Below are 27840 nucleotides of genomic sequence, written 5' to 3'. Positions count from 1 at the left end.
CAAAATCGCAAGGCACACCTGTATCCCAGCTATGCTGCCATTCTTTAATAATGTTTCCAATGATTATTGGTTTTGCTTCTTATTTACTAAGTGAAATTTCCATGATTTCTTCATGATTGAGTGCTTGCTTATCAACCACTGCCTCTTTCCAAATAGCTTCGCCACTTCCCATACCTTACTATACAAACCAAATCTTTCAGTGATGCTACTTTAGCACTGCATAACTGATTTCATCATACCTTGAGGATGTTAGCCCAGATCTTTTCTTTCCACCAAAGTGAATGGAGCATCTACTGTATTTGTACTGTTAGTAATGTCCCTTCTTGGATTCAAGAATGAGCTGATCTTGTCCTTGCCCTTCTTCTCTTAGCATCCTCACTGAAGTTATCAGAACTATTGATTTGAATGAGTGCTTTCGCTATCATCTCTGCTTACTCTTCATCAGACACTGCTGCATCCTCCCCATCTTCAGTACTGGATACCCTCATTCCCTTCTGATTCTCCTCATGCTCCTACTCATGGCTCAAACATCTTCCACAGGTGTTAACCACCATATTTTATTACAAAAAAGATTGACAACTTAGTTTTTTGCTTTTCTTACTATTTTCCTAACCACTTGCTAGCACTTCTTGATAATTCTTATAAAATTCTTCTTCCTTTGTTTTGTTTATTGGCAGGTGGCAACCAATGTCAAGGGGCATTACATATCAATCATTGAGGTTCTTTAATCTTTTTAGACAAGTGCAGGCAAGGTTTAGGAAATTATGACATCATTTCCTGTCCTTTAGAGCTCTTTGATCTGTTTTGCCCTCTTTGTATGCTTTGATCTTTGTTGCTGCAGTGATTTTTAAATATTAGTTTGTAAAGGCTTGGGAAAGGAAGCAAATGCACTTCGATGTTGGTTGCTATCCTCAAATAGACCGAAAAAAGAAGAAGAAAGGAATATTCAACATATATTTCTCCCTTGAACATATAGAATTACAAATATAATACAGACCTTTTGTACAGACACAAAGGCAAACAAGAAGACAACAAGCCATCAAAAATACATCCTAGCACAGAGACATCCTTAAACCAGGGACCAGTCTATTATCACCTGGATCAAAGCGACAACCAGGTACCAGTCCATCATAACATGGATCAACGCCCCAACCAGGGACCAGTCTATTATCACCTGGATCAATGTCTCAACCAGGGACCAGTCTATTATCATCTGGATCATGGCAACAACCAGGGACCAGTCTATTATCACCAGAATCAAGCCGCCAACCTGGGACCAGTCTATTATCACCTGGATCAAGGCGGTGGTCACCAGGGACCAGTCTATTATCACCAGGATCAAGCCGATAACCTGGGACCAGTCTATTATCACCCGGATCAAGCCGACAACCCGGGACCAGTCTATTATCACCGGGATCAAGACGACAATCAGGGACCAGTCTATTATCCCCTGGATCAAGCCGACAACCTGGGACCAGACTTCTATCACCTGGATCAAGGCGACAACCTGGGACCAGGCTATAATTACCAGGATCAATGCTACAACCAAAGCAAACCACACAACAACGTATCTCTGCCTTTTCAGAGACAGTTGGCATGGACAAACAAAGCACAGGCTTCTTGGAGAATGGAAAAACTGTCTCCAGCGAAAACAAAGAAAAAGACTGCAAACTTTCAAAAGAGATCTAAAACCAAATTAGTGCCAACCCCAGCAAACCCTCAACTCACAAAGCCAGAACTCCTTAAGCTGATCGGTGAGAAGGATACAAACTTATCTGTGCTGCTGAAACGGAAGACTGAGCTTACGAATCAGCTACAGCATTTGGGTTGTCAAGTAACCCAAGCAAACCATGAAAGAGCCATTGGTATTGGTGAGCTGTCCGATCATATCAAGCTGGAATGGAATACTGCCTTAGAAATAAAAAAAATGGAGAAAGAGCTCAATGCTCAATCCGACAGGAGAAAGAAGGCTGAGGCATGCCTCAGCAGACAGGTGGAAAAGACTTCTAAAATCAAAATTTCACTGACCCAGGCTAATCATGACCAAGAAAAATCAAAATATCAGTGGGAGGAGGAACTGTCACGTCTCCTCTGTGAACAGGTCCAAGCAATCTGCTGCCTCAAGGTAGAGATGATGACGGTGCAGGAAGACCAGAACAAAGAGATACTCCAGTGGCTTGAGAAGAGGTCCCACCTCCTGGAGTCTCTAAAGAACACCAAGCAGGCTCTTGAGGAGAAGAAGAAAGGGAGAGAGATGATACAATCTAGCTCTGAAAGTTTGTGGACATTGGTGTCCCAGAACAGTGAGACTGAGACAAATCCAAAGATGGAATTGAAACAATTACTCCAGGTCTTTACAAGGAGGTAACGTTACTCTGACAACTCGTATGACATCTCTCCTAATCCTTCCCTAACACAAGTTCTCTTTTAGACTGGTTAAAAACAATAAAAGATTTGTGGAGGTAGTTCACCAGAGCACCTCCAGGGTAACCAGGGAGAGTTGATTGGCATAGTTGAGGTTAGTTGGCCAATTATGTTTCCCTTGACACATGTAGAGAGACACAGAGATGCAGGAGAAGACACCCGCCAGAGCTGAGCTGTCACGACAGGCAGAAACAGCTAGATAACTGTTAATGTGTAAAGGTCACCTAAGTGCACTTTATGTACCAGAAACATGTACATATTTAATAGGTCAGACGCCTTAAATTATAAGGATGAGGGAAGGGATCTTTGTATGTATTTGTTTATTGAATGGGTTAAGATGTATATATTGGTTTCTTTAACGTCCAAATGTGATAAATGGGGGGGAATCGACGCCTCAGGGGTTGGTTGTTTTTTGTTTGTGCGGCCTGGGCGGAGCGACCAGACGTTCGAGGGAATTGCGTTCGCTAAAGACCTACATGGGATTTTCTCCACAAATCGGGATTATTGAATGGATTACCGCAAGAACTGAACTTTTTCTGGGCGCTCGGAAGGTGGTGAGGATAGCATGGACATTGTTTGTATTGTGTGCCACAACTCACCATGCCACACCTGCATACATTTTGTTTGGGACGTTGCTTGGGGATTGTATGAACCTGGGGTGGGGAAATATTGATGTATGGGATTTGTTTAAATAGTGTGTTTATGTTCACGTGTCTGCCTTCCAGGTGGTACGTGGGGGTGATGGTGCTTTGTGTATAGGGCGGTGTGGCCTAGGGGGCAGAGTGGTCCCTCTCCAACAAGAAGGTTAACGGTTCAATCCCCACTCTTCCCCATCTGTGTGCCGAAGTGTCCTTGGCAAGATACTGAACCCATAAATAGCCCATCATAAATGTTGAGTGTACTAATTGTAAGTTGCTTTGGACAAAAGCGTCAGCCAAATGACATGTAATGTAATGTGTAATACAGAGTATTGTATGCAACCTGTCTGGGTTTATTTCGTTTATATATATTTTTTTTTTTCATGTGTGGTGAGACCGCTAATAGCGTAGTAATTTTCTCCTGTGTTCCTAAACAGGTAGAATTGTTACAAATGTTTGCTGTTCTTCAATTAACGTGCTGAAACGGGAAATGTTCATCACTGGCTGTTTTTGGGAGACCCCTGAGCCAACATCCATTGCCACAGTTTTTCTCCTAGATTGTAGACTGACTGTTTCAATTAATATTTTTGTAAAGGTTATATAATACAATTAAAATAATGTAATAATGTACATTTGTTTGTCTTATTAACAGATTGTATTGGTACAAAGCCTGATGGTAGAATCTTTCTTCTTCACTACCACAATTGGAGAGGCAAATTGACTACAACTTTCACAAATTACTTTGCTCTCCGGGAGTTGCTGACCATATACCTTGAAAGCATCACATTCAGAGGGTGGGATATGCTTGTGCCGCTGGCTGACAGTTGTCTTATCTAAGAGTGGAATTTCATGAGCAATCAGGTTTTGTGCACCCCAAGTCACAGTCATGGGAAGAAAATATAGAGTGATAGTTATGAAAGAGGGACCTGACCCTCTCCTGTTCCTGAGCTGTGAGGGTGGAAGATCAACGGCTTTATTTATTTTAAATAACCATGTTACCTACCGTTTCTCTTGATTTCTCCTCTCCCATAGTCCCAATGACGCACTCTTCTGGGTGGTCGATTATGTTCGCTTGGCAGAAGTGGCCAATTTGAGTGTGGGGCTAGAGTTAGCTCTGTGGTCCCTACATTTGTGACAGGGCTGAATGTAGTGCTATTTACCACTTTAAACAGAGCTTGATAGGCAAGGAGATAATTTGGCACACTTGCATCCAACGGTTCAAATAGGGCTGACCCAGTACGAGCTGGAAACTGTTTTCTGCAGGTGATGGACAGCAATTAGTAGCCAATGTGGGGGATTTCTAGTCCATTGGCTGGGATTCAAGCCGGCGGCCTACAGGTTGGACGGCGACCGCTCTACCCCTCAGCCACAGCCGCCCCAATAGCTGACAGTGGTCTCCTTTGAAACCCTCTGGGCTTGACTGAAGTTCCTGCTTAAGCTTGTTATTCCTTTAAGCTCTGCCAGTGCTGACCCTGCAGTATTATGACATACTGTAAATCTAAAAGTGTTCATTCATAATTTAATTATATAATAATAGTTTACTCCTACAATGTTTAATATAAGTTGCAATTTACAAATTGTATTCGGTTAATTTCTGTCTAAATACATTGAGTTCCTGGTGTGGGGCGTTGGCCAAAAGGGATGTAAATGGAGATCCTGATACTTTTGGCAACCATGGGTCCTGAGACTGCTTTTTAATTGGTCGTTGCAGATCAGGACGCAGCTCTCTGCATGGAGGTACTGTGGACAACGACAGGAGTGCGAGATCTAAAACACCTCCATGAAAAATGCAAACGCATGAAAGTTGCCACAGTCACTTTGACAGCACAATGAGGCTACATTTTTTCAGCAGGCGTTTTTGAGCAGCATTGCTCAACAACTTGATGAAGGCGGCAAGATTGTAATATTGTGTGTGTATTGTGTGTTGTTTTTGTTGAGTGTGGCTTCAGTTTGTTTGTCCCCCCCCCCCCCAAATAAATTTGATCACCAGCTGCCAGTGCAGGGGAACCAAAAAAAGTGATGAACCTGGCTGTCAACGCTTTGTGAAGTTCACTCACCACTGACTAATAGCAGTCAAAAAGCATTGAACTACAACCAAGTCTCACTACTTTTTTTTTGGGGGGGGGGGGGGGGGGGGGGGGTTGCAGCGCATGTGTCGTCAAGTTGATGACACCTAGTTCTCTTCATTTGCACGTGTCTTCGCCCTTTCCCTTGCATGCCTCTCTCGGCCACCGTAGGAATCGCTAACAATGCACTCGGCTCGTTAAGTGTACGAGGAGCACTTGAAGGCAGCACGCCTGCGTCCCTCGGCAACGTCGCCAGTGCCACGTCAGATGCGACGTAGCCCGGGAGGTGTAGTCCGGGTGGGAGGAGCCGGCAGCAGCACACAGTAAACTCAGCTCACACATTAATGCTGCTACACGCCGGAGGAGAGTCTGCGAGGTTAGTTTAATGTTTAATCTCATCTCGGATGTTTTTACGCAGTGTTTAACAGTCGCGGAGCTGCTCTCCTGCTGAATCCATCGTCGGACACCACTGACTGATGCTGGGACTTTAGCTCTGACAGCTCTCCTGCACCGTGGAGCTCGTCTCGTCCTTTATCATCTTGTGTTTCATTCATCGCCCCGCGCTGACAGCAGAGTCCTCCCTGCTAACTGACAGGTCTGTTCGGTGGAGTCGACACGGCCTCGTGTGAACGTGAAGTCTGAAGGGTTTCTATTAATCGAAGAAATTAATCCTTCATGATATCATGATTGTGTCTGGCGGCTCTCCACTCGCCCGTCCCAAGAACAGGAACATGTCACTGCTACTCAGAAGTAAACAGCAAAAGAGATGTTATTGAAAATGAGAAGTAAAGTGTTGAAATGATACAGTAACGTGAGGAGTATACGTGGGGATACCTTCTAGAACTGAAGGGTATTATTGTTGTGTGCTGTTCATAATCGGGGGATTTGAAATGACTTTTATATCTGTATTTACTTCTGATTATGATTTATTTTTACTATAAGTTCAATATGCTTGTTGTCCAGCAAGACTGTAGAGATGAGACAGAAAATAAATCAAAAGCTCAGACAAATGTGAGGATATACACCAGTTCTGGATTGTGTCCCTTCAAAGAAGCAGCAGCCTCCAGCATCCCATTCCCCCTCCAGTGGTTGCTTGATGTTTTCTGGTAAAGCAGGTTTGACGGTTGATTATAAATCAACATGCCAAGGTTAATTTGTAATCAACCTTTCACGAACACTCCCAGATCAAGATGCCGATGGCCGGCTGGGTGTTGTCACCAGTGCTGTTTGTTGAGTTAGTAGCAAGAACAGTAGGAAATGCTGTGCTTCAAAGTTTCAGCAGAGGAACTCGACCGCACCAAAACAATAGGAATAGCCATCGCCCAAACTTCATCTTCCTTCAGTACTGGTGTGTTGAGTTGGCGTGGCCAACCATCTTCCTTTCATCACGAGTGAACTTGTGTAGTTTCCCCTCTAAAAATCATCATTACTGGTTAAATCATTGTCTGAATCATCAGACACTCATCCCATGTTCTCTTCTGTGTTTCCGTGTGGTTACAGAGTTAATCCAAACCAACATCCATCATGGACCCCAGTGTCAGCGGACTCACTCAGAGGTTGGCCGAAGCCGACCAGTCTCATCTCCTGCAGTTCTGGGGCGAGCTGAGCCCTGAGCAGCAGGCCGAACTGACCCTCGACCTGCAAGGAATGGACTTCAAAGAGATCAATGGGTTCTTCAAGAACGCCATGGAGGTGTCCAGCAGCAGCAAGCACGAGAAGATGGACGCCCGCATGGAGCCGGTGCCCCGGGAGGTGCTGGGGAGTGTGACGAGGGACAGGGGGAGTCTCAAAGAGTGGGAGCAAGCAGGTGAGGATTTATTTGGCCAGAGTGGTATATGTCATAGGGACACAAAATATCGTATTTTGGCAGTATTTATTTTTTATCGGGTTTATTACAATGTCATTCTCAGTAGGAGAGAGAGATATGAGCAATTCCAGTTGGTAAACCGGTCTTACCTGGTTAGAGCAGACAGGACGTTCAAACATTGAGTTAAGACAGGGGGAGAGAGGATTAAACATCACATGCTAACCCAAATGCTATGATGTTGAGATGGCTCAGTGAGCGTTCTGACAATGTGAAATTCCAGAGGTAGGCTCTCATTACAGCCTTTTTTTTTAATCACCTATGTAGGAGCTTATCGCTAAGTCCTAGTTCAGCCAGAACATCAGCAATAGTTGTCCTCTCTGTGGTTCACAAACGATTCTCAGCCTCCCTCTCCCGCATAGATCTGAAATATGAGTAGGTCTGCTTGTGTTGTTCATTATGTTTTGCGCAATTCCCCCCTTGCAGTGGAGGTCTGACCGAGACTGTTGGATTTTCCCTTTTTTCCCTTGGGCTGATGACAGTGGTGGTGAGCAGAGGGGAACATCTGGTATTGATTTGGGCCCTGACGTAAAAAAGAAGTTTTTGCCTGACCCTCATTCATGAGGTCACCCTGCTCTGTTGGGACCTGGGTGTGGTGCGTGCGAACATGTGTGCGCGTGTATGTGGGTGTAGATTTGGGAGGGTAATCAAAGTCTAGCCGACCTGCCCTAATGGCCATAGATATAAGATAGATATAAACCTTGTCTTTTAATGCCCTCAATTAGAAAGAGGCTGGATATTAAGTCTCGTATCAGCAGTTTACGTAAGAGATTTACTGGAACCAGTATAAACCATTGAACCAATGGACCACAATAAAGCCAGTCACAGGCTTGGGCAGGGTTATTAGATTTCAGTTCATGTCTAATCAAATATCATCTTACCTAAGTCCTGGAGGACTGATCATAAAAGGTTGGGTGGTGGCTCAGTAAACTTTGTTTATACATTTTTAGTTCTGTTTATTGTTATTTATCAGTTATGTTCTCACAAAGGTGCACTATGCCCATCACTACAGATTAGATATTGTCAACTGGGATCATATTCCATCCTATCAGTATATTAACCTGTTTCACTGCCATAACTCTTCTCTTTACTTCAGCTCAATCTGTTGTCCTCTGGCCCCCTCAGGTCTTCACCACATCTCTCAGAGTAAAGTGGCAGCCCTGCTGCTGGCTGGGGGCCAAGGAACCAGACTGGGGGTCTCTTACCCCAAAGGCATGTATGATGTGGGGCTGCCGTCACACAAAACCCTCTTTCAGATCCAAGCCGAACGCATTCTGAAGCTGCAACAGCTGGCGGAGCAGAAGCACAAAATCAAGTGCTGTATTCCCTGGTAAGACGTGGTGTCATGGTTTGTGAGGTTGTTGAGGAAGACAGTTTAGTTACTGTGCCTTTCAGATGCATCTTTATTTAAGAATAAGGAACCCATCCAATCCCCAAAATACTCTTCTTTCTTTCTTCATTATGAGAACCAAACATTACATGTTGACAAACTGGGTCAAATCACTGTGATGGTAAAAAGAAGCTCAATCGAGGGGATTGTGTTACTGGACACAGACACGTTTCCTTATGAAGCGAGGAAGAGTTCAGGGTTTAACAGTAACTGCAGCTTATGTCAGTTAAAGTCTGATTCTATAAAGAAGTTTATTATCAGTCACATAGATGGATTCGGGGGATGTCCGCTTCTTGTTTTTGTGAATAGTCTCTGAAGAAGATTTTGCTTTACTATACTAGGTATCCCACAGCTGTACTGTTTTACTGTTGTATATTTGATTTAAAATAGAAAGGAGATCAAATAGTGCCATGTTCCTTCTCTTCTACCTTCAGGTACATCATGACCAGCGGAAGGACAATGCAGTCCACCAAGGACTTCTTCTCGAGACACAACTACTTTGGCTTGGACAAGAGCAACATCATCTTCTTTCAGCAGGGCATGCTTCCAGCCATGGACTACAATGGCAAGATCATCCTTGAGAGCAAAGGGAAGCTCTCCATGGCCCCCGGTAAACTCCCTCAAGATCTGTGATTTTGGTTTTAGTAAGTGAGTGTGTGTCCCTTAGTTAAATTTTTTTTTTAAAGCCTGTCTTTGCTTGTGTTTCAGATGGGAATGGGGGTCTTTACAGAGCTCTGGGGAACCAGGGCATCATGGATGACATGGAGCGGAGGGGGATCCAGTTCATCCATGTGTACTGTGTAGATAACATCCTGGTCAAAGTGGCAGATCCCACCTTTGTTGGTTTCTGTGTGCAGAAAGGAGCCGACTGTGGAGCTAAGGTTGGTCAAACATCGATATCCTGCTTTTTCTCTCTGTAGCTGCCTATTTCATTTCTGATTTGAGAACTCTGCAGTCTCAATAAGGATTTCAAAAGTGTCTGAAACACAATTATCATATGGTGGTTTAGATTTGAAAGATCTTAATGTTATGATTTAATAGTGTTACTTTTGAAGACCACAGTATCTGAATTATGAGGCTGCAAAACATATTAACTTTTATATGTATCTCTGTGATAACAACCAGGTCTTTAGTAAGCGTTTTATATGCCAATAAAAAGTCTTACTCTCACAGAACAGGCTCCAATTTAAGAAAAACAAGATTAACCAAGCTTGACACAATTGCAGACTTATTATGGTCCAGCCATAAAGTTGTTCCATACAATGATTCCTTGTTTTTGCGCCTGTAAAACTGATAACGTCACTTAACTTTTATCAGACCAGGAAGTCATCATAAGAATGCATGTATGCAAAGTACATCAACATTAACTGAATGTTATCCAGTCTGATCAATCAGTCATGTATAATTTCCGGTGAGGCAAATTTTTGCTGCAGGGCGATGGGTGTAGAGTTATGTGTGCGTGTGCGTGTGTGGCAGTCATGCATTAGGAGGTGTGGTCAGTCTGCTCACACAATGAATTTACTGCCAGGTTTCTGCTTAGCTGCACCTTCCATTGCTGCACCACTGGGTGGCGTAACAGGCCTCTTTGTCTCTTCCTGTGGTCTTATAGGCAATAAACTCATTAAAGCTTTCTAGGAAATTTGAGGGATGAACCCAAAATCTTCTTCATCAACACTTTTCATCACGGTCTCAGATAACACAAGTGTTTTTAAGAAGCTGACAGATTTTTCCTAAACCAACTGTTTTGACAGAGTGTGGTCTCATTTCAGGGAAGGAAAAGGACTTTTCAGGGTGCAGGGGTTGGACTAGATAACTTTCCACTAGCAAATAAACTACTTTTTTTATTTTTTTTCATAATATTTTCATTTATTTTTGGCTAAAAACATGTATCAGCCCTTGCACTGTACATAAATAGATTAATAGTTGGTAAGCGACTCACAAATCAGATCAGTTTAGGAGGAGGATCCATCCTCAAAACTATCTTTTGAAATTTGTAGTTACAATGATAAGTCCTCTTCTATATATTTAGTTGATGTAGAAAGACAATGCAAAGCAACACATGATTCTCTTCATAGTAGAATAATAAAGGTAAACATCTGTCTTACGTTGTATAAGGCAACATAAAAAAAAATCATGTCCTGTATGTGATACTGTTGTTCTGTTTGGAAGAACTATCTGACTATATGTCTTTTTTACAAGACCTGTTTGACTTAAGGTAGTTTCTCATGGGGTTTTAGTGATCTTCATACTTTATCAGAATTGCAGTAGTGACCTCAACTGTATTTGTAAAGCCTGTGTAAAGTAGTTACGATCTTGTGGTGGTGTAGTCTGTGTTATTCCATTCCTTTAAAGATCTTTGTTGTTAGGTAAGACTGTATATAAAGATAAAGGACAAGTCTCTAATTGCTCCTACTTTCCAGAAATGAAGCCAAAATAGCCTGAATGCGAAGGCTGCCATCTTGCACATTAGGAGCCAGAGTCTGTTCAGTAGCGATTGGGGGATGGCTCAACAGAGTCAATCTCAGCTGTTGATTTTTCAAGTTTCTTATGTATAAGCTTATACAACAACAAATGATAAGTTAAAATAAAAATGATCACTTAAACATACAGCAGTGTGATTAAAAACTAGCATGTTGTTCATCTTTATATTCAGTCTATGGGAAAAACCAAGGAGTAGGTGATACATGACTGGTCAAAAGCAACAACGACATTAGAGGAAAAAGAGGAAAATATTCTGCTAATGTTGAAAAAAACAAATTGCTGGGTGAAGCTCATTGGTTGGCTTGTGGATCAATAGTTGAGTCTCCTGTTATAAACGTTTTTCCAGTAGTTGCCAAAATAACAACCAGAAAAAACAGACATGCAACCATTCGGAAACATGCTTTATAACCAAATGAGTGATGGCATATATGAGACTTTGTCTCAAAAAGTCCAAATATATAGTTTTGCATTGTCCATAATAATAATAATAATCCCCTGCTTGGGCAATAGGATGTGACATTTGTGACTAATGATGGTTGTATATGTTTCGAAATAAATGTCTGGCAACTTCATCGAAATAGTAAAATCAAGTTTCCCCATTCTCATGGCAATTGCAAGTTTAAAGTTAAAGATTTGTGTGCCTGAAGTCAGTCTAGCTGTTTCTAGGCACGATACTTCTTAGCAATACCACAGTGAAATATGTTTTTCATTCTGAGTATTTTCACCATATTTCCAGCTAATACAGAAAATATTGAAATATTTAACTGCAGATCATCCAGACCCTGCTCCTGTTTGACATTATGAGTTGTGCGGTGGAGCAGAGATGGAGGGATCAGAGTGAGAGCGTCCCACCCTCCTGTCATAAATTACTAAGCCCCACTACAGTTCATGTGGCTTCACCACCACCCCCCCCTCCTACCCCCTCCTACCCCCCCTCACCCCACCCCGCATCAGGCCTCCGCTCTGTCATTATGACCCAACAGATGAGGGGAGGGATTTTTTCTTTCCGTGCAGGCTTTAATGTGCTGCTGTAGAAAGTGGAAGTTTTTGAAGAGCAATGTCCCAAGCCCCATTTCAATAACTTGATTTCTTAAGTGAATAGTTCAATGATATGGTAATTGCACTGTATTAATCGAGCTTGTTCACCAATCAGAGCTCATCACAGCACTTTCTCTATCACACATCATACACACAATGGCAGAACAGCCGTCAGGGGCAGTTTGTGGGTTCAGTGTCTTGCCCATAGACACTTCGGTATTTGTATGTTGGGTAAATTGTCTCAGACCAAACTCACGTCCTGTATTCGGACTACAAGCTCCTCCCCTCAGGCAGAAAGCACCACAGTTTCAAACACTCCTCTGTCCCCCTGTCCATTGGGTGCCCTTAACACCACCTAGGCTAAAATATCTGTGTGTTTTTTTTTAGTTTAGTATAGGACTTTATTCAGAAAATTCACCAGGGGAAATTTCCTACTGGTACAATAAAGTTCAGTTTTTTTTCTCGCAGAAATTACCTAAAAATTCTTCCTGTGACACAAATTTTCCAGGTGGTGGAGAAAACCAATCCGACAGAGGCAGTCGGTGTGGTCTGCAAGGTGGATGGGCATTACCAGGTGGTGGAGTACAGTGAGATCACCCTGGCGACGGCTGAGAAGCGCAGTTCCGACGGTCGACTGATGTTCAATGCGGGAAACGTGGCCAATCACTTCTTCAGCTTTCCCTTCCTCAGAGACGTAGTGCAGTAAGTCAAATGCTTACCCACCATTTTTCAGTAGTTCTGGTTGCATCTAGCATGAAGAGTAGCTCACTGTGATTATACAGTAAATGTGCAAAATAAAATGTGTGTTTTTTTTCTTTCTATTGATCAGGAAGTACGAGCCAAAGCTGCAGCACCACGTGGCCCAGAAGAAAATCCCATTTGTGGATTCACAGGGTCATCTAATCAAACCAGACAAACCAAATGGGATTAAAATGGAAAAGTTTGTCTTTGACATCTTCCAGTTGGCCAAGTGAGTTACAGTGCATTTTTTTCACAGAGTAAGTGTATGGGTGACAATGTCAGCCGATGCCATCGTCCCTCAGACTTAAAAGCCTTAAAGTAATAAGAAAACAATGAATATGTTATGCTCCCCTTGAGAGGCAACTTAATTGCATATGTTCTTCTGGCAATCCTCCGAGCTCGGGGGTTTGACTGGTCCTTGATCTGTTCCTCCACACATGAACCAGCCCCTTTTTCCAGTCCTGATCTGTATCCACCAGCCTCAGTCATGCCATTGCTCCGTGGCCGGGTCCAGCAGCCCCGGCCTGCCAAGCTCTCTGCAGGAGGATGGAGGTTTTATGAGCTGTTCACTCATTCCACCTCCTCCACTGTTACATGACATCAGCTCTGAGTCACGCCAGTACTAATAGAACTTTACATCTAATGAAAGGATTCCCGTAATGATTGACTGATGGAAAAACACTGCAGACATCTCGGGCTTGCTTCAAGGTTTATTCCCTATATTACAAAGCAGAGGGGAGGAGGAATAGTTTTCTGTGTTGCAGAGGAGATGGATTACAGTTGTGCTCGGACTGGCACCTCCAGCTGAATCCAGACGGGCTGGATCACTTTGCTGCCCGATCAGGTCTCACTGGCCCTGTTCCGAGTTGGTTGACGACGAACCAACGAAGATAAAGGGAAGCACAGAGACTTATATACACTGGGAAGGCAGGGGCAATTGACCACAGGTGGAACACATGAGGACTGGGACAATCACAAGGGCAGGATACGGGACAAAGGCGGGAAGTCAAGCTGGACAACACAAGGAGCAGAAACTACAAAATAAAACAGGAAACAGAACACATGGAGAAAGCATTAACACAGAAGGAAACACAGAGTAGGAAACAGAATGGGACACCGTGAAACACAGGTACGGGTCGAATACAAACATATACACAGTGATGGACACGAAACACAAGGAGGTCATAATCAAAACTGAAAACATTCTTCATTAAAGAGGCGAGAATAAAAAGTCCGGATTCATAATCATGACAACTCTGCTCTTATTTGAGGAGCGTTTTGTTCACCCCTGAAATTTTTCTTGCACAACCACAATCTTGCCTTTAGCCATTAAACAGCTCCATAGGAACTACTGAAGAATAATTTCCTTGAATAATTTTATAAGTTATAGTTGTCATTCTAATAGTCTGATGTCCCTTGCCTCTGTGTCTTTCCAATAGGACGTTTGCTGTGTATGAAGTGCTGCGTGAGGACGAGTTCTCCCCGCTGAAGAATGCAGACAGTCAGGATGGAAAGGACACACCCTCCACAGCCAAACATGCCCTCATTTCCCTCCACCACCGCTGGGTGCTCAACGCTGGGGGCCACTTCATCGACGAGAACGGCAGACGCGTGCCTGCCATACCCAGGTGACCAAAGCCAGCCGGCTAAAACACACCATCACAAATGTTATGTCACACTCACACACTGTGTTAACAGAAACGGGTTCCAGGTTCCTTGTGGTCCTCCTCACCTTCTAGACACTCGCCACACTTTGTTTTATATGCATTTGGCTTTTAATTGTGTTATTCTAGAGACATCATATTCTTTTAGCCTCACACTCTCACTTCCCCTTCCCTCATGCTTGGTCCTGCACCCGTGTGTCCCATGCAATGTTTCCAGAGACGGAGCAGCAGGCAGTGTCACAGATGATGGCAACAGAAAGTAACTATCCCCCTGCAGTTCTGAGTGCATGGTGACGGGGTTCTGGCTCTTATTTTCCCTCTCTCTTAGACGTGTTAAAGCTACTACTGATCCTTGATGTCCCATGTCCTTCATAACCACTGAAAAAGATGCATGGAGAGATTCCAGGCAGCCTCCATTTTTCAGTATCTTCACCGTCTGTTGTGATGAAGTGATGAATGACAGCGAGGATCAGAACTGAAAACGCAACGCTCTTAGCGTCCTGGTTAGATGATGTACAGTCATAATGACCTGCTGACATGTCATTTTCCCCTCAGATTGTTGCTACTAATGCACAACATGTATTGCATGCTGGTTAATGGGCTCCTGTCACACTTTATGGCAAACTGTAACAACTCTGCAGTCGCTGATAAAGCTTTTATTTCTGTGGGAAATAGTAATACAAGGGCCGCAGAACCTTTCTTGCAAAATTTCCTTTGAGTGTCGGTCCACCTGCTTGTTTTGAAAGCTGAAATAAATGAGCATGTGCTTCAGAAACATTCATGGAATCCATGAATGTTATTCGGGCTCTGACTGTTTATGGTGTGCTTCTTCCCTGATCATTCAGCTTCTCCTTTACTCTCATGATACAGCTATGTGGGTGGCCGCTCAGCACCTGAAACACCTGATGTGTGATTAGTAATTGTCGTCTGTAATGATTATCTGGAAATAAACAATCTGTTATCGGTAATCTGGTGCAAAGTTCCTCCAGTTTACCAAAAGCACTGGGCGGAGATGCATTCATATTACCTGTAATTCATGTGTTTTCTTCTAGAGGAAGTCTGTTACGGAGGGACTAATCACTGGTTGTGTTTGGGAATGATGAAACTCTGATTCTTTGCCTTTTGAACTCTAATCACAAGCTGCAGTCGACGAACAGCTGTGTCCAGGATTCACAGCTGCTTCTCTTCGCTACTGTCCCTCTACCCTTTATTTAAGGAGACAATCACTCATTCTGTTTCCTATGATCTTCTGATCTTCGCCTAATTTGTCTCTTCTAACGCAGCCTGAAGGACGGAACAGACCTGCCAATCAAATGTGAGATCTGCCCTCTGGTGTCCTACGGGGGAGAGGTAAGGAGGCAACGTCTGACGTTTGAAATAGAAACTCCAGATGTTGTCTGTACACCCCCAAACAATGACCTGATGGTGTCTGTGTCCGTCTTTAAGGGCCTTGAAGAGTTGGTGAAAGGACGGGAGTTTCATCCCACGCTGATGATCGACGAACATGGAGTCCATGAGCTGGTGAAAAACGGAGTTTAAACAATGAACGGGAGAGAGAGACAACCCAAAGACCAACCTGCCTTTGTCTCTTAACTTCTTGAACTTTAGTTTAATCGCTGTGCAATAACAAATGTCACGTGCATGTTTTCCTGAAAATGACTGTCCCGTCCCAAAAGATGAATGAATGAATAAGATGAAGTGTTTAGTGTTGTTTGCATCATTTGTCAGCATCACTCCAAGTTCATATTTGTTATGAAGAACACTTGAACACAGCATGAGATGAAGGACAAAATCCCTGTCATAGTGACTGGATGAAGCAGTCTTCAGGTGCATCTATTTATTTTGCTTATGAGACTTATTTTTATATGTATCGATAGATGCTTTATAGGTGGAAATTACCATCTAGTCATTTATCTTGATGATTTTTATACAATATTGGACTGTCATGAAATGATCTTGGAGTGATTTCTTAACAGCATGTAATTAAGGTACATGGTACGGGCTGTGGGGGGTATTTATAATATTTGCATCTTTTCTGATTGTAATCATTAAAGATTAGATATTATTCAGCTTTAAGAGTAACTATGATTTCTATCTTCTTTATTAAACAAGTTTCCTACTTGGAAAAACGTGTGACTGTGTTATGAATGTGTTACTTTTTTTTTGCATTATTAGCCCTTGGTATCTTGGAAAAGATTTTCCAGAAAGTGGTTTATGATGGACTGGAAAATGTAGCTCTATTGCAGCTATTCAGTCAGTATTATTTGTTGTTCCATTGTGAATCGTTTCCTTTCTCACTCTCCAGCTACATTACATTAAGCATCATGATGTGACAGATCGCAGTGAGGTTACTTAGCAGAATGACACTGACACTGATGGTGTCCAGTTTGCAGACGGATATTTGTGCAGATTATTGTGAAATTGAGTAGAAGAGTAGGAAGAAACGCTATCAACTGTGAAGCTACACTTTTGTCAAGTTTTTATTTGAGTTGTTTAAAGTTATTTAGTTTAGTTTAAAATACATTCTATAAACAGTCTATAGTAGGTGATCCAGCTATATGCTAGTTGAATGCTACCTGCTCACAATGACAGCGCTGACAACCTAATGTTTAGCCCGTATACTGTTGATCTCTTTAACCATTTTAGAGTGTTGTCACCTATTAATGATCAGTTAAAGCCCAGAGAACATTGTTAGATGCAAAGTCAGGCGATCACTAGGTTATTAGAGGTCGTGCAGAACAGACCTCTGTGCCAGACATTGACTATATATAAAGATGGATGACGCATCTTCACTTTGTGGCTGTTCAAAAATGAAGCCAAAATGTCCTGGATATATTTGCTTAACCAATCACAAGTCAGTCTCAGCTGTCAATCATTGCGTTTCCCCTCCTTTTTACTAACATGGAGGAGACAGGGTTTGAGACAAATACTTCACCCAGCCACCAGGGGGAAAACGAGATGATGTTGTCTTCCATCTTTATTTGCGTAATCTATGGTATAAAATTGGAAATCCACCCATAGCTGCCGGTGAAAAAGTCAGGTCATCACCAAATTCAGCAGTATAATTTTTCTAGCTGTCTAATCCAAACTCTACAGGTAGCTTTCCATACATCAAGAAAGCAGGAAACCCTCATTTCAGAATGTCCTCTGGATAAAACAAAATACTTTCTTCAGTCTGGTCAAATGTTTCAGGCCACATTAGCTGCATAATCTACATTTTATGACCTGATTAGAAAACAACCTCTCCATGACACTCTATTCATAGATCTGGCTGTGAGTAAAGACACCACCATATTTGATACAAAAACATTGGAGTGTTGCAGACATGTATGACAAATCAAAGATCAGCTTTTTTATACGATCAAACTTGACGGGTGTACTGTATGATGATTTGTATTCACAACATTTTAAACGTGACCTGGAAACTTGATGAGAAGTGGTCTGGGACAGCAGCAACAAACATTTCCTATACAAATGTGTTCTGAAATGACTTCAGAGGGGAGCAACACAAACATTACCTCGGATTGTTGCTCCAGCGTCTAGCTGTCAAAAGAAAGGCTCTTTTCAGGAGGAAGAAAGCTTTCTGATTGAGCGTTGGATTCGGCCTTAATTGAAACCTTATGTGTGGCATGTGGAATTCTGGGACTTTGGCACGCTCCCAAGAATCCACAGAATGTGAAGTTTTTTTCCCCCTACCTCTCTCTCTCTCTCTCTCTCTCTCTCTCTCTCTCTCTCTATCTCTCTCTCTCTCTCTCTCTCTCTATCTCTCTCTCTCTCTCTCTCTCCCTCGCTCCTCTCTCTCTCTTTTTTTCCTCTGTGCAGGGGTGTCTTACATCAGCCCTATGAGTCCTGGTGAAGGCGACTGACGGGGAGAGAGCGAGAAGGGCTCGGGTTGTAACATCCAGCCGTCTGACTGTAACTTGGATAATCTGGTACCGTCTCGGAACAAATGGTCTAAAAGGAACAAAGAACATCTAAAAAGTAAGTCAACCTTTTTCTTTTACACTTCTCATCTTAAATATTTGGTCCTTCTTCTTTTGTCTTTGTTGGGACTGTAAAGTTAGGACTTCAGACGGTGACCAACTGCCTTGAAGCCTTGTGTGTGTGTGCCTTAAACGTTTACCCTGATGGTCCTTCTTTCACGTTTGAACTCTTTGTACCTTCTGTGTGAAGTGGCAGTTTTTTTGCACGGCAGACTAGAGGAGTGGACAGCAGAGCAGAGTGATGCTGTGCCAGATTCAAACTCCTCTCTGTTGTGCTGCTGCAGATCCAGCTGTTTCTAACTGAGGCTATAATACATGTTGCTTTACTTTGCTGTTGTTGCATTCAAATGTGATTAAGCCTCATTCCTTTATTTAAACACCTTCCCCTTCAAATAATGATCATGATTAGAGAAAATATTTTAAATCATGGACGTTTCTATTTTAAAAAATCATCAAATCTAAAGCGGAAGCAGATCTCTTCAACTTTTTAATTATTTTATTCAGAGAATGCATAAAATTAGATGTTTTAATTTGTGTTTAATATGTAAAATAATTATTTGAGTGTGATTTAGTTTGTCTGTACTCTGTTTACTTACATTATACAATTGACAATACTTTGCAGAATTTTGGAACTGTCCTTTTTATGGAAAAAGAAGAGTAACTAAATGAAAAGGATGTGACTTTTATTTTTCTACTTCAAGCTCATAAACATTTTTTGTTTGCTTTACTGTGGCGGGGAAGTTAGAAGAATGTTTTGGAAAAGTTAAACAACTGACTCATCTATGGTTGCACAGATTTTCTCAGAGTTCACTGTGGTCAGCTGGCGAAACATTGAATATTCAAGGTACGGCTTTAGAACGATTCTCGTCACGAGAGTACACATCCTGCTTTTTTATCATGGAGGTGGTGTGTATGTAGTTTGGTGTTATGTAGGCGTTACGTAGATGGTATGTAGGTGTCCTGCCTTGGTATGTGGGTGACAGGTGCCCACACAGAGGTCTCTGTTCTCCCTCGCTGAAGTTATGTGGTGAACTCGACACAGAAGAGTTAAGGACAAGCACAGTGTGAGCTCACAGCTCAGACATCTGGGCAGCGCTTGCTGACCTGAACTGTCGACATTAGACTGAGCTGGAGAGGCACTGATCAATGGAATAATTGTTATGTAGAGGTCAAGGTGATCCTGAGATCGCTCAAGATAGCTGAGTGTGTGTGTGTTAGTGTGACTGTGTGTGTGTGTGTGTGTGTGTGTGTGTGTGTGTGTGTGTGTGTGTGTGTGTATGCTGTCCACAATGAATGGAAGTCCATGCAAAGTCCTTTTTAGGATTGGTGCCCAAAAGTAGTTGGGCAAACTTTATATCCATATAGACGACTGCTCTTTCTTTTTTTAAGAATATAGCCTTACAGAAAATTAACACAGATGCTCATCTCATGATCAAGATATCATCTTGCAATATCCAGACACAGTTAAAAATCAGTTCACGATACTAAAATGATACAGTAAGAGTAGGCTATATAATTAAATAATGAATTACAAATTTGTGTCATTTTGTCACTACTTGTACCTTAATTGCTGATTTTGATAATTTATTCAACAGATTTATTGATGATGAGTATAATAGTTTGTTGCAGGCCTACAGGCAGAGTTTATTCTTTTCTTCAATGTTATAGTTTCTTTTAGCACGGTCATTTAAAGGGATGTTATACCTTAGAGTGCAAAAACACTGTATAAACCCATTTTTTTTATATGCAATGCAGAATTGAGACATTAATGTTTGTATTAAACAATTGCATTTAAACAACTCTGTATATCTCTGTATATCCACATATTTTCCTGCATCTACAATATGTAAATTGTTTCCACTATCTTCAAAAAGTCATTATATTTCATTTGTTTGTTTGGCAATGGTGAGTGAATATTCAGTATATGTAGAGAGAAATCCAAGGCGGAAGAAGGTAGTAAGACACATTTCTGCAGAATGCAACACAAGTCCATGATATGTTGTGATCTGAGAGAAGAGTTCACCATGTACTTTCCGACTAAGAGAAACTCACTTTCCTCCTCCAATCCTGTGATCCATTGTCCTCCCTCCACTAAAGTTCAGCCGCTTTCTCTGTGGTGTCACCAAATTCTGCACTGAACGTACAAGAAGACAAAACAACTTCCATAAACAAAAAGTGACATTAGAAAATGCCCTGATCACCTCAGATTTATGAGGATTCATATTTTATCAGAGCATCAGGTCGCTCGAGCTTTACGTTCTCTTTGTTGTGTGCTTGCTGGGCTGTTGAATAGAAAACACTCTATATTAGGGAAAAAAGGTTCTTTGTCAAAGCAGTATGGAGGAGCCATCGCTTCAGGGAAATATATGAAATGCCTGTGGTGGATGTCAGAGGGGAGTGGATAATGTTCTCATATTCAGTATTTTTTATTTATTCAGACAGCCGGAAAATGGAGGGAGGGAATGTTCACAGTGAATTTGATCCAAAGCCATCACTCATTATTATTTGGGTGTATTTGAAATTTTATATAGACTGACACTCAAACACACACATTTGTACTTCTATCTAAGTGATGAAACTCATTGGCATTGGGCCTTCCCTATGCCCTTACCCTAACCAAAATGTCCTCACTCTGTAGGTTGTAGGCTAAAAATGGTCTGCGCAAAGATATCTGAGATATCACACACACACACACACACACACACACACACACACACACACACACACACACACACACACACACACACACACACACACACACACACACACACACACACACACTAAGGGAAAGGATAGAATGAGAGAGCATATAGATGCAACCACATGACGAGTGTGTTATCACTGCGTCTTTCTAACATGTCATTTCAATTAGCAGCCCCTCCCTCTGGAGGCTGACTGACATCCTCACATACAGACCCTAATCACACGCCACAGCCAAGGCTGTAATTTCAGCCCCACATTCAAAACACTGCAGTGGAGGCGCCCGGTGCTTTCTTAGCTTAGCTGTAACCCGATGCTGACGTTGTTTGATTGGAAGTGTTTTCAAATCAATGCCTCTGGCAAGAGAAAACCAGCTGTGCTCGCTCCAGCTGAGGTGCAGGCTGTAATTTTGGTATATATAGCGACATTTTGGGGAAAGATTGTCCTTAAAAGAGAGCGCTGTTGACTTTGCATCCCACACGTGCTTGAACTTCGACCCTGCCCAAACCAGCCCCTCCCTCATCCCCTACTGTTTGAGGGGGTTTATGTTACATGTAGCTTAAAGAGGTCTTCATCTGTCCCTTTTATTTCTGAGTTTGAATGACTCGTTTGTCTCTGAGTTGAGTGCCACTTCCAAAACCAGAGATGCTTCAGCTCTAGTTAGAGGAAATAATACACACTCTACATTTGATTTCTTCTGTGATATTTTCCATTGTGGAATAATTGAAGAAGTAATTATAGGTTGGGTGGAACAGTGGTTTGCACTGTCGCCTCATAGCAAGACGATTCTGGGTTTGTTGTGAATGTGAGTGTAAAAGATTGTTTGTGTCTGCATGTTGTCGCTGGGATACTCTGGCAACCTGTCCAGGTTTCACCAGCCTCTCTCACAATGTTGGCTGGGATCGGCTCCTGTGACACCTAAAGGATAAGCGGTATAGATGGATGGATGGTTGGTTGCTGCTTTGATCCAGACTACAGAAGAGGCAGCTCCAGTAGGCAAATGATTATCAGTGATCACCAAACAAAATAATTATAAAGGAGCAAAAAGACAGATGTACACACACAGTAACACACTTTAACACACTGTAACACACAGTAGCCAGTTCCTGAATCCTCCACTATGTTTACACATGTGGCCTTGGTGTTTTCCCTCAGTCAGTCTTCGTTCGTTCTCGCCCGTTTACATGTGGCAGCTTCTCTCTGTTTATCTGATGTCCCTCTCTCGGACCCTGTCTGTGCTAATCATAGGCTGTCTGGGAAGATGCAAGGTAATATTTCAACATCAAAAGGACCGCATGACAGGCTGCAGGCTGACACTGTGCACATATGACAGCCTTCATGGGCAGTAAATGAGTTGTCACTGCCGTATGACTTGCGATACTGCTGATGTATCATGGACGACACTGGGCTTCTAAAAAAAGTATTATAAAGCTATTACTATTTGCTATGTTGTATCAACTAACTTTATTTGATAGTTAAGGCACGTTTAGTCAAGAACTGCAATTTAGTGCAGTTTTGAAATACTAATACTTGTCTTGAGTATTTCTATTATACCTAACTTCTCTTTTCTTCGATTTCAGAGTCAAACATTCTACTTTTTACTCCTCCACATCATCAGACAAGTCAAAGTGCAGATTTTACATGAAACACGTACGATCACTATAAAATACAATGTATTGTAATAGATACCAGTGGTTCCCAGTCTTGTTTCTTGTGACTTATTTGTTCCCAGCTGACATTGGGGGAGAGACAGGGTACATCCTGGACAGGTTGGCAGTGTATCACAGGGCCAACCATGGAGTAATATACAAACATTTACAATCACATTCACATTCACATCTTTAGATAATTTAAAGTCTTCACTTAATCCCAATCTGCATGTCTCCTTGTAGAAGGAGGCCTGATTACCTGCAGAAAAACACAGAGACACAGGTAGAAAATGCAAAATTCACTCAGAGAGACCCCGACCAAGGGTCTGCTGTGAGGTGACAGTGCTAATCGCTACATCACTATGCTGCCATCCAACAATCAAATTATTAGTCTAATTATCCTTTATTCTAAAAGAGTGAAAAGACGACAGTCCAAAAATAATCGCAATTTTAATACATTACACCTCAGATATGCCTTGTGACCATAGACTGCTTGTGACCCTTATGGGGGGCTTGGCCCTCATATATGGTATACATAACATATAAAGTGAAAGCTCCCCCTTCTTCAGCTACAACAGGGAACTGCCTACTACACTTTGATGCGTCAATATATAAGAATGTCATATGCAGTATGATACTATATCGGTTACAGGGGCTATATCTTGCAGGACAAGTACATTTAGCCGATAGTACCTTTGCTATTTGTATAGTTGCACTTTTGTTATTCATCTACTTACAGAAGCGAAAGATGTAATGCCTCTCCCACAACTTTGTGTTACTATGAGTGCATGGAATGCATATGTGTATACTATTTAATTAATTATTTTCCTTCAGAATAGAGCAGGATATGATATTGTCCTCAACCAAGGTAAAACTCCTTCCTCAGTTCATATAGTGGTGAATGTATAATCTAAACAGATACAATACAGTGCAGGTATTTAAGTCATATTTGTTTAAGAACTTAGATGTACTTTCCTGTTGAAATTTAAGAAAGTACTTTCTTGTAGTTGAATTGAGGAGCAGTGTGCTGGGGATGGATCTCAGCTTTGACGAAGGAAATGGAATGGAAAAAAAGCCTCTTGGCGTCAGCTGCTGTTTTTCCAATCTGACAGTGTAGCTGTAAAGTTCAGGGTCTGGATATTAAATCAGAATAGATTTCCACTCAAGGTTTTTAAGAGACTCTCTTTACATAACAAAACGCAGGCCTGGTCGCTGCATGATATTCACAATGAACAGCTATGAGTCGAGAACGCTGTTGGTGGATTTTAGCAGGTAGATTAAATACAGGGTTAAATCTGTTCTCCCTTGTGGCCCCTGAACATCAGCTGGTAGTGTTTACGAGCACCGGCATGTGGGCTTGAACGGTTCACATCCTTGGGCAACTAAAGATCCTGATGGCAGCGTCAGTGAGGTGTTGCAGCAGGTCTGCTCCTGCTGGAGTGTGTCTAAGTCCCCCCCCCTTTCTTTATTACAAAATGTATGCGTAGGGGAAGTCATCACAGTGCAGAGAGTTTATCCTTCAGGACTCTTATTAATACCTCTCATGCCAGCACGCCACCCATCCACCCATTCCATCTCTCTGTCAGTCCAGCAATCCAGCAATCCATCCATCCATCCATCCATCCATCCATCCATCCATCCATCCATCCATCCATCCCTCCTTTTTTGAATGTGTCACAGTAAGGAGCCTGCTTAGCAGCTTCTTTATCGGTTTTCATGGACAACAGTTGCTACAAGATTCCTAAGATTATAAAGTCATTGATCTGTGAGGTGTCCTGATATGGAGCACATGATCTTAGCTTTTTGGTTTTGTAGCATTGCAAGGCTTACAATGCAAGGCCTTGTTTTTATCCACTCGATTAAATATGCGTCAGTCTTCGTTACATGTGCATATGTGGTGCGAGATATCCTGTAATTTACTTCTCCTCAGGTATCATATCTCACCAGGACAATAGAGGATTGTTAGGTCTTGCAGTAGAGCAATTTACTAAGGTGTATGTGTGTAAAAGTGCCTGCCCACATACATCTCAGATTTTACTGCTGCATGCTTACATGGCTCCACCTGACTCTGACTGGGAAATGTCATTTGGATTTCATGCATTCCCATAAAAGTAAAATATCTGTGACACAGATGTTTCAGACTAAAGGGAGAAACGAGAGCATATAATAGAAAGCATGTGTGGATGGTTATGGTGCATAGTATAGGGGCACGCAGGCCCGGCACAAACAGCCCACATAAACACACACATACACACACACACCCTCACTGTATATGCGGTATGTGCTATAAGGCCTGGACATAATTTATGGGTTGAGGTAGTCAAGACAAACCTGTGTAAAATGTGATCTGCCTTGTTTTCAGCAGCTCATATACTCAGCATGGCCTCCACTATTTAAGCTTTACTCAACACTGACAACATGTGTTTTTGTGATTTTTGGGTGTTTTTTTCCTTTATTATAGAAGAGCAAACAAGGAGGTATACAGAGTTATAACATGCAACAAAGTCTCACAGCTGAAACTGAACCAGCCACATTGGTTTTATGGTATCGGTATTTACCACCAGACCACTGGATGTCCCATTGCACCATTTTCATTTGTGGTCCCTGTGACTCGCCCTTATACCATTACTGGAATCTTACCAAATGTGTAGGGGGCTCTGAAGTAATTAAAGCTGGTATATGAGTAACTTTAAAAATGTACATAAATATGAAAAGTAAATGTACTTTGTTACATTCCCCCCCTGATACATTCTTGACAGTCATTCTTGTCACTGCAGTGCACTGCAAGAACCAATGGAAATACAGACTCTTTGTCGATTTTTTATGCTGCACTGATTTAACATACATTTATTACGAGCATGAATCCAGAATCAAACATTTTGATTAATATGTTTAACATGATAGGTTCAGATTAAGTTGTCAGATTATAAAATGACATGGAGTCATTCAAGTGAACAGAGATTGCAAGCTGTATTTAAATTGTGTGATTACAAAAGCATGGATGTAATTCTGCCGACTTCTAAGCCTTGTGCGTTCCTCTTTCAATGGCTGCAGATCCAGGGCAGGTATTAGTGGTTGGATGGTAAAATTTGAAGTTGTTCTCAGCCTTCTGAACCTCTGTCAGAAGCTTTTTCTCCTGCCGGGGTTGCGTAGAACCCTAAATGTTGATGTTGCTGGTTGTGTTTGTGTGTTTGTGTGTATGTGTGTATGTGTGTGGGAGATCCTGGCGGGAGAGAGCGACTGAGTCGGGGAGCAAAGCCGAGTAAACCTGTGTGTTTACTTTACAAGCTTGTTCCCAGAGAGCAGGAGCTGGTGGTGCACCAGGGTTTCACTGTGTGCTGGGCTCGACCCTCCGAGGGAAATCTGATTATTTATATAAGCAGGAAAGCCTGGGAATCAACCAGAGCAAAGGTTCTGCAGGAGGGCATGACAATGAGCTTTGGACATAAGATGAGTAACCATAGGGAAGGATGTTGATGTACCAACTTTAATATGTTTTCGAGGTGACCAGAATATTTATTTATGCCCTTTCTTTTTATGAATTGCACATCTATGGGATCTCAGCAGTGAATCTTGAATTCATTTAACTCGTCTCTCTGATTAAAAAATATAGCGACAGCTTGTCTGTTTTTCTTGATTGAGCTCTGTGAGCTTGTGGGTTTGTGAGTGGAGTATCTGTCCTCCGCCATTTCCTGAACTAGCCGAGGGGGAGAAGATATTTATGGGGCACAGACATTTTTTTTTTTTCTCTGAAGCTGAATTCAAGTCAATAGTTGTTCTTTTCCGGAACGTTCTGCAACTCGTTGATACAATAAACTCTGCTCGCTGCCTTTTTACATTCCCTGTTTATAATAAGCTGTTTGAATTCTAACAGAGCTCCAGTCAGAGTTATTACAGTTTGTTCTTTTTGTAATACTTGATAGACGTCCAGTCTGAGTTCAGTACTGTGATGGAGCACTTAAGCTGTGATATCTTTGGATATATCTGAGTCACTGACATGTTAGATATTGTGTTAATGTGGAATGAGAGGCCATAACTTCCTCTGGTACAGTACAGACAGTAATTTGCCACCGCATTCAGGTACTGTTACACTACATGCGGTGGGAGAAAGTACCACTGCAGTTAATTTCTGTCCTGCTTAAAAACACCAGTTGTAATATTTTGACATAAAGAAAGTCTCCATTATAGATTAATGCAAGTCAACACCATTTACTTTGCTCCGCTTTTTTTATCTGGAGGCTATATGTTAGATAATAATGTTCTGAGACATGTCCATTATCAGCTGAAGCTCAATACTTTTAATAGTAATTTTTCCGCTTCAGGCTTTTTGTAAACAGTGACTGAGATAAAATGCAGCGAGTTCTTCGTCCAATCAGAAATGTTCAGTGATGCAAGACCCATCCCCAAAGTTTCTTAACTTCTGAAAAGTACGACACTACAACCAGGACTAATTTTCTTTTCAAAAATAAAATCATAGTCCAGTATTTGGGGATGGGGGCACACTTGGGAGATGAACTGGAACTTGACTTAACTGTCCTATGTTTAAGTTGTATTTATTTTTGTAATATATTTGAAATAAAAAAAGGCCTTGACCAAAAATAAATAAAAGATTACCACAGAGTCTTAATTATTCCTTGGTCCCTGCAGTGGAAACGAGTTGCATTAGACATAATAACGTTTGTAGTCCTAAAAATGTGTTATAATATCTCTCTCAATGGATTATGTGTGTGAAAATCTTCGCACTATATTGATATTTGGTGTGGATGTTTATAAAAATTGGATTGAGGCACTGTATGCATGGCTATCCTCACCACACTTTATGTCTAAAAATATTTCTCTGAGGGACAGAGGAGTCTTCTGGAGTAGGAACATATGAGACCAGTTTTCCTTCATGACTTGTTGCCCAGATTTTTATAATCTATCGTCTGGAGGTGCTGCTGGGACCTTATGTGAAAGAAAAAGTTCTATTACGTCTCTGTCCTTTACTTTATTTCTAAACAGGTAAAGTAACGTTGTTTTTCACATTTGCTCTGACCTTGTGTGTTGCAGCCGGTAAGACTTTTTTATTTCGATTCTTGATGAGAAAATGCTCCTTTGGCCATTTGAGGAGTGTCCAAGTGTCAAACATGCTTCTCTTCTTCAAAGGGCCTTGTTTTGATAACTTTATGAATGTTCAGCTATAATTTTATTTTTTTTGCTCTC

At 41.8% G+C, this 27840-nt stretch overlaps 1 protein-coding gene across 3 annotated transcripts; it reads left to right on the top strand.

Moving 5' to 3' along the window:
- Positions 1-5435: 5435 nt before the first annotated feature.
- uap1 (UDP-N-acetylglucosamine pyrophosphorylase 1) lies at positions 5436-16382 on the top strand. Of its 3 annotated transcripts, none has more exons than XM_061077872.1 (11): positions 5436-5504; positions 6629-6935; positions 8118-8322; positions 8817-8992; positions 9091-9263; positions 12410-12603; positions 12731-12871; positions 14082-14270; positions 14524-14565; positions 15590-15656; positions 15753-16382. In XM_061077872.1, exons 2-11 carry the CDS (start codon positions 6653-6655, stop codon positions 15843-15845), a joined length of 1563 nt encoding a protein of 520 aa, XP_060933855.1. In that variant the 5' UTR covers positions 5436-5504; positions 6629-6652; the 3' UTR covers positions 15846-16382. The 3 variants fall into 3 exon arrangements, with proteins under 3 accessions (XP_060933855.1, XP_060933857.1, XP_060933856.1); XM_061077873.1 differs by lacking the exon at positions 5436-5504 and adding an exon at positions 5533-5723; XM_061077874.1 differs by lacking the exon at positions 14524-14565.
- The last annotated feature ends 11458 nt before the right edge of the window (positions 16383-27840 follow it).

This window comes from Limanda limanda, chromosome 9, assembly GCF_963576545.1.
Source record: "Limanda limanda chromosome 9, fLimLim1.1, whole genome shotgun sequence".
NCBI classification, from domain to species: Eukaryota; Metazoa; Chordata; class Actinopteri; order Pleuronectiformes; family Pleuronectidae; genus Limanda; species Limanda limanda.
The sequence above is the reverse complement of the archived record's forward strand: the minus strand, read 5'-3'. Positions and strand labels throughout refer to the sequence as shown.

Bases quoted from the DNA above. Each gene is read 5' to 3' on its own strand.
- uap1 (XM_061077872.1), top strand. From the start codon at position 6,653: ATGGACCCCAGTGTCAGCGGACTCACTCAGAGGTTGGCCGAAGCCGAC. The intron at 12,872-14,081 runs GTGAGTTACAGT...TCTTTCCAATAG, and splicing joins GACATCTTCCAGTTGGCCAA to GACGTTTGCTGTGTATGAAG. The intron at 14,271-14,523 runs GTGACCAAAGCC...CAATGTTTCCAG, and splicing joins CGCGTGCCTGCCATACCCAG to AGACGGAGCAGCAGGCAGTG.